The 11,485-nt window shown below is 36.2% G+C and overlaps 1 protein-coding gene across 1 annotated transcript in view; it reads right to left on the minus strand.

The window, feature by feature from the left end:
• Nucleotides 1–9,319, minus strand: part of LOC6040157 (phosphatidylserine decarboxylase proenzyme, mitochondrial) — a 28,658-nt gene extending 19,339 nt beyond the window's left edge. Inside the window, exon 1 of the mRNA XM_038263390.1 lies at nucleotides 9,054–9,319. Within this exon, the coding sequence (XP_038119318.1) occupies nucleotides 9,054–9,085 (32 nt within the window). The 5' untranslated portion in view covers nucleotides 9,086–9,319. The remainder of the gene's footprint in view (nucleotides 1–9,053) is intronic.
• Between the last annotated feature and the right edge of the window lie 2,166 nt (nucleotides 9,320–11,485).

Genomic DNA, 11,485 nt, shown 5'->3' on the forward strand with positions numbered 1-11,485 from the left:
ATTTTTGATAATAGATTTTATTTCATTCAGATCCGTATTAAAAACTTCATCTGATGAAAATTCTTGTTCAACAATATTCTGAAATTCTATTGAAATTTGATTTTCAATAGGACTCAAAACATTCAAGTTGAAATTATGAGCACTCTCAAACTGCTGAGCAAGTTTTGAGCTTTTTCCCATTAGTTAATAGAATATTATCACCATCTTTTAAAGAAGGGATGGGTTTTGAGGTTTCTTAAGAACCTTTGAAAGTTTCCAAAAGGTTTGGAATAAGGTTTAATTTGTTCGACATCTCTTGCGAACTTTTCATTTCGCAGGAGAGTGAATCTGTGGTCAATAACCTTTTGCAAATCTTTTGAATTCGCTTCAGTGCAGGATCACGAGAACGTTGATACTGTCTTCGGCGAACATTTTCAGACGAATCAGAAGCTGAAGATCGTCATCAATAATGGGAGAATCAAATTTGACTTGGACTTTAGGAATAGCAATATTCCTAGCATCCAAAATTGCATTAGTTAAAGATTCCAAGGCTGAATCAATATCAGCTTTGGTTTCTAAAACAAAATCATGATTTAAATTATTCTCAATATGATGCTGATACCTGTCCCAATTAGCTTTGTGGTAATTAAACACAGAACTATTGGGTCTGGTAACTGCTTCATGAGAAAGTGAAAAAGTTACTGGAAGATGATCAGAATCAAAATCAGCATGAGTCACTAAAGGACCACAATACTGACTTTGATTTGTCAACACCAAATCAATTGTTGATGGATTTCTAACAGAAGAAAAGCAAGTTGGCCCATTCGGGTATAAAACCGAATAAAGACCAGAAGTGCAATCTCTGAACAGAATTTTACCATTGGAATTTACTTTTGAATTATTCCAAGATTGGTGTTTGGCATTAAAATCACCGATGATCAAAAATCGAGATCTATGCCGAGTAAGTTTATTCAAATCCCCTTTGAAATAATTTTTATTTTCCCCAGTGCATTGGAATGGCAAATATGCAGCTGCAATCATAATTTTCCCAAAAGAAGTTTCAAGTTCAATGCCCAAACTTTCAATAACTTTTAACTTAAAGTCACGTAACGTGCTATAAGTCATACTACGGTGGATAACTATTGCAACTCCACCGCCATTTCGATTCATTCGGTTATTAGTTATAACTTTATAATCTGGATCACTTTTCAAATAAGTGCCAGTTTTTAAAAATGTTTCGGTTATAACAGCAACATGCACGTTATGAACTCGTAAAAGTTGAAAAATTCATTTTCTTTCGCTTTTAAAGAGCGAGCATTAAAATTCATAATATTGATGGAATTACTTAGATCCATGATTAAACTTCAGGGTAAGAACAACATCATTCGCAAATTTTAATCCAATCTGGATTGCTTCCATCATGGATGTAGCATTACTCATTGTTTGAATCAAACCAAACAGTGAGTTTTGCAAAAAAGTCATTTTTTCAAACGTAACATCGCCGAGATCAGAAGATCTCAAAGCGTTGCCAGCAGAAAAATTTTCAAATGAGATTTGAGGTACCTGCCCAATTTCAGAAAGATTGGTAGAGGATTTAAAATTCGTGGATGAACCCGAAACGACGTTAGCATAAGAAATGCCATTGTTGTTACCTAACTTTTCCACGGTAGGGGTATTTCTAGAATTGTTCGAGTGAGACAGCACGAACGTTTGATTTAAAGATGCAGGTACAACCTGACTTTGAGAAAATTTCGGTTTGGATTTCGGCTGATGCTTAGCACGAGAATCCAAAACCTTTTTCTGATGGGGCAATCCCAAAAATTTGATTTGTGATTTCCACCACAATTTGCACATTTAAATTGGGTGACTTCTTTCACGGGACAATTGTCCTTGTCGTGAGAAGAATCCCCGCAAACCATGCATTTTGGAACCATGGCGCAATGATCAGTACCGTGACCGAATGCCTGGCAACGCCGGCACTGGGTCAGATTCTGGCCATTACCGCCATGTTTCTTAAAATGCTCCCACTTTACCCGTACATGGAACAAAAACTGAACTTTGTCCAAAAGTTTCAAATTGTTGATTTCATTTCTGTTGAAATGAATCAGATAAAATTGTGAAGTCAAACCAAAGCGAGAAATATTCCCGTTTGATTTTTTCTTCATCGGTATTACTTGGGATGGGGCAAAGCCAAGCAACACCTTAAGTTCGTTTTTGATCTCATCCACCGACAAGTCGTTGGAGAGACCTTTCAAGACCGCCTTGAATGGACGAGCATTCTTGGTCTCATACGTGTAGAAATTGTGTTTGTGGTTTTTCAAATAACCAACAAAAGTTTGGTGATCTTGTAAAGATTCCGTCAACAAGCGACATTCTCCTCTTCGACCAAGCTGGAACGAAACTTTCAAATTGCAAGTTTCCTTGCAATTCTTCAGTTGCGTTCGAAAGCTGGCCAAATCGGAGACGGAAGTCACTACAATTGGCGGAGCCTTTACTCGTTTCTCGACGGCAGAAGGCTCAGTACGAGGAGAAGGTTCCTTGTCATCAGTTTCGGATAAAACACCGAAACTGTTTGTCAATGGAATTGGAGGATTGACCTCACATTCAGAATCAGAATCAGACCTCAGAAGAGGCTGTTTTCTTTTTCTGTTTCCGTTAGCCGGTTTAACGTTCAAACGCTTCACCGACGTAACGACCAAATCTTCAGAAGATTTGCGTTTACCTTTGTTTTGACGCATTTTGCAAGCAAAGTTCTCTTAAAAGATGGCTTCGTTTGTAAAATACAACAAAATTTCAGGTGGGGTTAGTCTTGAAAAGACTGTTTAGAATTTTGGAAAATAACTCAGGTAGTCTTTAAAAAGACTGTGAATTTTGTTTTGAAATAACTCTGAGCTTAGGTAGTAAAAAATACCGCAGCTCTAGTGTCCGTTCACCACGAAGGTTCGCAAGACACTGATCTAGGAATCAATCAAGGAATGGAATCAAAGGTTGACTCACCACTAGGCCAACTTCCTGATTTCAGCTACATCAGATCATGAAAATCCGATCCCGTGCTGCTGAAATTTGGACGTGAATATGGTCTAAGGCAACGATTTAAGGTTCTGTAGAAAGTAAACTTATTTACTTTATTTAATTCGATTTTCTTTTCCATACTGGTCATCCACACTCGAAATAAACTTTTTCTGCTCAAATTTGGTAGGACTAATGATAGCATCAATACAAGCAAGAAACTCGGATTTCATTTAAATCGGGCCACCTTCTCCTATTTAGCACCACGTGGTGTACACTCAACACCCGGTTATGGGTCACTTTTTCGTTTGACACTTTTTTAGTTTGTACCCCGTTGTTTGATCAAAGTCAAACTGAAAACTAACTTAATCCACCTATGTGGTTGGAGCCTTCCTCACTTATTACCAACAATGGCTGATATGATGGAATTGTACAAAAATTTCATCTCTTTTTTAGATCCGGAGTAAAAAAGTAAATCAATATCACTTAAGTGTACATATCTCAAGACAGGGTTGCCAGATTTCGTTGGAAAGGTCTTTTTATAACCTAACCAACGATGGGTCGGATGGTGGATCCGGACATAGTTTACATACATTTAAGTGATATCCGGCATCCAAAAAGTACATCAATATCACTTCAGTGTACATATCTTGAGACAGGGTTGCCAGATCTTCAATGTTTGAACTCGTTGGAAAGGTTTTCTGATAACCTATCCAACGAAGGGTTGGATGGTGGATCCGGACATAGTTTACATACATTTAAGTGAGATCCGGCATCCAAAAAGTACATAAATGTCACTTAAGTGGCCATATCTCGAGACAGGGTTGCCAGATCTCTAATGTTTTGAACTCGTTGGAAAGGTCTTTTGATAACCTTACCAACAATGGGTCGGATGGTGGATCCGGACATAGTTTACATACATTTAAGTGAGATCCGGCTTCCAAAAAGTACATCAATATCACTTAAGAGGCCATATCTCGAAACAGGGTTGCCAGATCTTCAATGTATTAGACTCGTTGGAAAGGTATTTTGATAACCTAACCAACGTTGGGTTGGATGGTGGATTCGGACATAGTTTACATACATTTAAGTGAGATCCGGCTTCAAAAAAGTACATCAATATCACTTAAGAGGCCATATCTCGAAACAGGGTTGCCAGATCTTCAATGTATTAGACTCGTTGGAAAGGTATTTTGATAACCTAACCAACGTTGGGTTGGATGGTGGATCCGGACATAGTTTACATACATTTAAGTGAGATCCGGATATATGTGAAAACACATTTTTATACATAACTTTTGAACTATTTATCAAAACTTCAATCTGTATAAAACTCGATCTATGGGACCCTAAACCAAGTCGAATGCAATAGGTTAGCGTCAAATCGGCCCAGTGCCGTGCCGAGAAACATGAGCTAGTTTGTTGGTCACATACATACATACACACACACATACACACACACATACACACACACATACACACAGACATTTGTTCAGTTTTCGATTCTGAGTCGATATGTATACATGAAGGTGGGTCTACGACGTTTTTATTCAAAGTTCATTTTTAGAGCAGGATTATAGCCTTACCTCAGTGAGGAAGGCAAAAGTGACGAACTGTCACTTTTTACACGGCACTCACGCACACTATCAAAAAAAAAAGTTTTTTATTTAGTATGTGTGAACTTCGTGTAAAAGAGGTGTCAAACTAAAAAGTGACCCCGTTCGTTTGACAACAGTTTGTGTCAAACCAACGGGGTTTGAGTGTACACCATAGTTTCGTATTTTTCGTAATGATTGCGTAAAGCCTCAATTTTAAAACTGCGATATCTCTGGAAGCACAAATCGTAGAAGGTTGTTAATTTGATTTTATAATTTCCAAGGCTTTTCAATTTAAAATTAAAAAAAAAAATACATTTGAAACCTTTTTTAATAAGTTCTATTATTTTTGTAACTCTCTCTTATTTATTTATGTTGTGCTTCAAATTATGAATCTGGAGTTTTTTTAAAGGTCCAATAAACCAAATTTTACTTTTGCTTTTTGGGTGTTTTTTAAAACCGCTGACTCAAGGCGGACCATACAAAAAAAAACTCCGGAAATGAACCATTTTTTAATTCTGCAGAAGAGCTAAATAGAATTACAACAGTCCAGACTCGGTTATCCAAAGGCCTTGGCAAAATTTCACTTTGGATAATCGAATCAAGAAAACATTTTTGTTATGTCTTATTTTCGATTGTTGAGCTTTAGTATGACCCCTTAACCCAGGGGTGACCAAAGTATGGCCCGCGGGCCAAACGTGGCCCGCGAGTTGATATTTTGTGGCCCGCGGACCCATTTTGAATGATCATGTAAAATGGCCCGTTGACCACTTGTAAAGTGATTTTATACTTTTTCAAAATTAAGGATTATTTTAAACTTTTATATGCTTATCTTTTTTTAATTTATGTTAATAAAAAAACTTTTGGATACAAATAATTTGTTCAAACAATTTTATAATTAAAACAATTTCACACGTTTCAATGTGCGCGAAACTAGCAAATATCGTCAAAACTTTCATCAAACATTTTTGGAAATATTAAAAAAAAGTTCAAGTTTGACTTAAGTCGAATTCTGTAATAGTTGTAAAAATATAAGTTTTCTTCATTAATTTGGAAGTCATAATTAAAAATGTTGAAATCGGAGTATCAAGTTTGTTGCAAATATTTTACAAAGCTTTTGTCGATCAACCCACCCGTCCCCCATTATTAAAAAAAATTGACTCAAAAATCCAGGAGCAAAAATATATTTTCAAAAAAATTCAAAATTTTAAAGAATAAATTAAATTTAAGTGCAATCAGCTGAAATTAAGTAAATATGTATCCCTTTGCATTTAGAATCATTTGAGCATGTTTGGGTTTATTAAAAATAATTTGAATGTTAGTAAATTTCCGATGAAAAAAATAAATATTTTTTTCTCAAAAATGTTTTTTTTTACAAACCTTATTTTTTTTGTTGAAAATAATGATTGCAGTTAAAATATACGGATTTTTTTTTTTCATTGAAATGGTGAAATTCTGGCTCTTAACGATTTTCATTAGCCTTACTTAACTTGTAGATAAAATTACGCCTTTAGCTAAATTGTTCAACATGTGATGTCACCATTTTCGAAATAGTATTATTTTACATTATTTTTTTTTAAATAACAGAAATTAAATCATGTAAATTAAAATAAAGTAATGTATTTTTTTAATAACTATTTGGCCCGCAAGCTCATTTGAGGTTCAAATTTGGCCCGGTCTCCAAAAACTTTGAGCACCCCTGCCTTAACCACTCCAAAGTAATTTTGAATTTTTAAATCCAAGATGGCGGTCAAAATGACGGTTATGAAACATTGAAAAACCCGATTTAATATCACCAGAGGTGAAATAAAGCCTTTCTTACAAAATGATGAAATTCCGAAAAATATATTGGTGCAATTAATTTTTCAGAAACATAATGTTACAACCCAGTGAGAATTTGACCTAAAGCTTCGAATCTTTTTAGACTAAACCTCGAATGCCATTTTTTTAATTTCAGGTGTACATTCTGGGTCGCAAGATAATTATATTTAATTAAGAAAAACTTATTGGATTGACATTATTAGAAAAATATTAAGGGTACTCAGTCTTAATGTTATTTTATGATAAACTTAAAAAAATATGTATCGCTATTGCATTTTATCGATCTATCATGAGAAGCCAGAAAGCACACTTTCACGCGCAGCGTAAAACGCGCAAGCGTAAATGTGCTGGCGTTCATGCTTCGACTTGACGAGCTGGGACTTCGAATTTGATGTGCAATATATGATTTTGTATAAAACCAAAAATTTAATAGGAAAAAATATGGTAAAAATAAGACGAAAAACACTAATATGGCTATATCTCTGGAAAAACATTTTAGAAATGCTTCAAATTTTGGGCCCATGCAGTTTATGGCGCATGTTTTCGAATGGCTTTGACCACATTTACTGGTCGAAAATTGTGAATTGAACAATAAAATATTTGTCTCCGACCCCACGGCTACAGATCTGAAACATAAAAATTGTGGATTTTACGAGCGGTTTTCCAATCGTGGAAGACACAAATTTTTATGAGCGGATACAGACATCGCTCATGTATTTTAGAAAAAAAAGAGCTCTCAAAAATTAGACTTTGAGTTCCGGGCTTCGGGCCAAAATTCAATCGAAAGAGCGCATCCAATCCTTCAATTTAGTAATAGGTTTTTTCCTGGGACGAATCCTCGCCTTGTACGATTTTTAAAGATTTCTGAGAAAAGCGTTTTTCCAAAAGCAAACCTTAAACCTTTCAAAAAATGCAATTTTTTATTGAAGTAATCAATCAACCATTCAAATTTGACTAAAATGGGGTTGCAGAACTCAGCAAATTTGTTGCTAAAAGTAAGAAAATAAAAAAAAAATACGAAAAAAAATAATTGCTCGTGATCCGATTATCCGAAGTCCCATATAAACCATCGGACAATCGAAACTTTGGATAATCGAGGCTTCGGATAATCGAATATATCGATTCGACTGTATATGAAGTTACCTGCCTAAATCATTTACCTATCATTTTAACGTATTTTTGACATGTCTGAACAGTGCAATTTATTTTAAAATAAGGTATATATAAAACATTTTATTGATTAAAAAGAAATAAGATTTTTGTGGAATCAAAGCACCTTTTTTCATAATAGCGAAAGTGTTTTGTGAAATTTTGAAGAATCAAGTTGGATTGAGCGCAACATTATGTTGATTATATTTTTAAAAATATGGTTCAAACCTCATACAGGCTGCTCGTACATTTATTTCTATATGAATTGAGAGATCGGTAAAGGTTAAGAGCAAATGTTTCACCAGTGCGTTACAGGTCGTATCGAGGTGCTCCGAATGGGATGAAACTTTCAGCATTTGTTTGTCTATACATGAGATAAACTCATGCCAAAAATGAGCCCTTTTCGGCAACGGTAAGTGGGGTAAAACAAGCATTGAAGTTTGAGGTCTAAAATACATTGAAAAAATCTAAAAATTGCTTACATTTTCGTCAAACTTGAACGATTCTCTCTTTTGAAGCACTTCAAAATTTTCCACACCTTAAACTTTTTTAGAATTTCCCAAGGATTCCGAATATGTTAAAATTGAGCCCAAAAAGTGCCGTCTTATTGGTTCTGTACTCTATACCTCATTTTTTGTAGTCTTTGAGCCACTGCGGCCAATCAAATGTACATTCTTTAAACCTGTACTGTGTCTCTTCTTCAAATTAAAAATTCAAGCAGTTTCTGTCTGCTCCAACGCATCGATCGCTTCTAAACACATCGGCAGTCCCCCCTCAGATCCGCCTGTCTAAAATAATCAGCTGTTGCTGCTGGTGGTAGTGTTGGCCAGTGGGGCCATTCAACAACCTTTCCCTTATCAAGTCTTATCGAGAGGTGGTGGCGATCGGCATCGCACCATGATAGGGAACAGCTGGCGAGCTTAGGATTTTTTAGATTTGCAAGCCGGCAAGCAAAAAAAAACTTAACCAAACCAAACCAAACCTTTTGATTGTGTAATCAATGTTTGAGTGGACTTTTGCACGCACTACCGGAACCAACTAGCTTCTGCAAAGTGTCCCTACCGTGGCCAGGAAGTAAAACGTGCTAAATTCATTATGTTTAGCCTAGCCTAAAGGTGGTTCGCGAGGGTGATAAAGCCTACAGCAAGGTGGAACATGAATTATAAACGCAAGGCAACAGACAGGAAAACATGTGATACGAGACGAAGAAAACACATTTTCGAACACATGCATCCACCTTCTGCTGCCTAGCTGCGTACCGACATGCTATGGATGTTTTGGGTTCGTTTGCCTGCCAGAAGCACGGACCATAGCAGAATATGAAAGCTAATCCTATAACAGTCGAGGACCATTTTTAGATTCTTTTGTTCTATTCTTGCTGAGCTAGCAGCTTTCTCTTCTGGAAGATGCTACGCATCATATGATATGGACGCAACATAATCATAATAAGAACTCTAACTATAACTAATAACTCATCTTACTACTAAACAAAACACTTACAATCTACTCTTTGGTAGTAAATAAACTGCCATAATTGGATTATCACAGTACGAGCTTCTCGAGAACTCAGGAGCGCCTTCCAGGAATCACAGGATGTTGTCCAAACACACACAAGTGGTCACAAATGTTGTGTGTCCAAGTTTTCAGCAATGGTCCAGACAGGAATCACGACCGAGCTTGGACGAAACGACCGAATCACTCTGAAAGAAAGAACGCACTAAACTGAGTAAAAGATGCACGGTCCGAGGCCACTGCAAACAGGCAAGCGAAGAAAGAAGTCTGTTTTCGAAATGAAAGTGAACACCAATACATACGCCAAACTGTGGTGACTGACATTTCTGCGCGTCAAATCGAAGGTTGCGTACTGCGAGCGGATGCAGCCAGTGGCGTAGTTGGGTAGTCAGTAAGCTGCGTGCGGGGTGAGGTAGGGATTTTTTATTTGAAAGTTGCGTTGTCTGGTCTGTCGGATTGTTCTATGAACAGATTGAGATTTATAATCAAAGTCGTAATTTTACTTACTACTGTGATTGGGATCTGGGGGTTGAGGCTGGGTCTAAGGTAGCGGTTCTCAACCTGGGTTACATGGACACCTGGGAGTACCACGAGCGGTCTTAGGTGGTACAGGAAGACAAACCCCGAAATGGTGTACATTACACCCAAAGTTATAGGCCGATGGGATAGTCCTCCCAAAAAGAAACATGAGGAAAGTACTATTTTGCGAGAGTATAGAGTTATCTAAGTGCGCATATATTGCGTGTACGTACACGAAAAAGATTGAGGTTAAATTTTGTACCGGCCTGCAAAACAAATGGCGTGCTAGTGTGCGTGAGAGCGGGCTTAGATAACTCTATAGAGGAGAAAATTGTGACGTCAGAAATGAACTCAAATCACTCAAAGTTCATTTTGTGAGTGACTTTAACATTTTGGCCTAGTTTGACAGCTACATCGTTCCCAGGTTTTCTGTGGGAGAGAAAAGGAGGCGAATACTTTATGAAAATCATACCTGTCAAAATTCCTAGCCTCAAAATTTTGTCGCGAGTTGCTTTTCTCCTCTATAGTATAGCGTGTTCATTCGTTCATTGAAACAGTGCATCCTATTGAGTGGCTTCTATGGACAAATGACTGCCACTTAGTCGCCGAACCATGGTGGCCCATACGGCAAAGGCAGGGTTCAATACGCCGAAGGTGTTGGGTTCGAGTCTCAATACCGGTACTTTTTTTTTGATGGATGAACTTTTTTGGAAATTGAACCCATGAGTAAAGTATTCTAGGTAATTTCGGGATTTATCCTCTCCGTCCGCACACAGTACCATTTTACTACCGAACCGTGCTCTTTAACCTCTCGTATGCCGATGCCCAGTTCTGGGTGTAGAAAAATATCCCAAACATAATATTTGAGGGGAAAAAAACACACCGATTTGAGACATAAAAATAATACAGCAATTCTGGAGTTTTTTTTGAAAAGGTCCTATAAACCAAATTTTCAATTTTTGCTTTTTGGGTGTTTTTAGAACCGCCTTGAGTCAGGGGTATTCAAAAACACCCAAAAAACAAAAAATAAAAATTTGGTTTATAGGACCTTTTCAAAAAAAACTCCAGAATTCAAGCCAAACAAAGTCTATCCTGCTCACGTCAGTGAATTTGTACAACTAACATGCACGAGCAGGATAGATTTCTTATTTATAAATCCACATTGGTTTTGCTAACACTGGTTATTAGTTTGGACATATAAAAAAGGATCGAGGTAAAGTTTATGAAAATCGAAAAGTCTTTGCAATGAAAATTAAATATTTTTTTTCCATTTATCATCTTCAATTTTATTGACATTTTCAGTAAACCAAATTTCTAATTAAATGAGTAATTTTCAAAATCATGCTTCAAAATTGACAATCGAAATATTTTTTTTTTCATTAACACTCTACAACCCAACCCCGCCTCTAGGCGGGCTTCGATCTAAAAAAAAACATTTATCAACCAATTTTGATCTTTAAAAGCATTGGAAAGAAAAAACTTTTAAAATTTAAGAAAATTATAAGGTTGGAACTGTGACTTGTTTATGTGACATTACCAATGTTTTTTTTTTAAATGTAAATTTTTCTGGAGTTTAGTAAAACAAACTTTTACTTGAGTTTTTTTTAAATGATCATGCAACGCATTTTTTCTTGTGTTGCACTTGACATAATCAAATAAATTTGCACACATTTAATCTGACATTTTGTTAGAATCATCAATCTTTTCAAACAAAATGATTTAGAGTAAATTGAAGAGCAAAACAGATTATTGAATGAAAGTTGTTTACTAGGACATTCTGTTTGTATATACATGACCTCTTGTTATGTTAATTTATACGCTTCATTATCCCTTCAAGAGCAAGGCGACTTTTTTTCCTTTGTACGCTGCATTCAAATTGGAATAAATGCAGATAAAGTGCA

The sequence above is a fragment of the Culex quinquefasciatus genome, chromosome 3, assembly GCF_015732765.1.
Source record: "Culex quinquefasciatus strain JHB chromosome 3, VPISU_Cqui_1.0_pri_paternal, whole genome shotgun sequence".
Classification (NCBI taxonomy): Eukaryota; Metazoa; Arthropoda; class Insecta; order Diptera; family Culicidae; genus Culex; species Culex quinquefasciatus.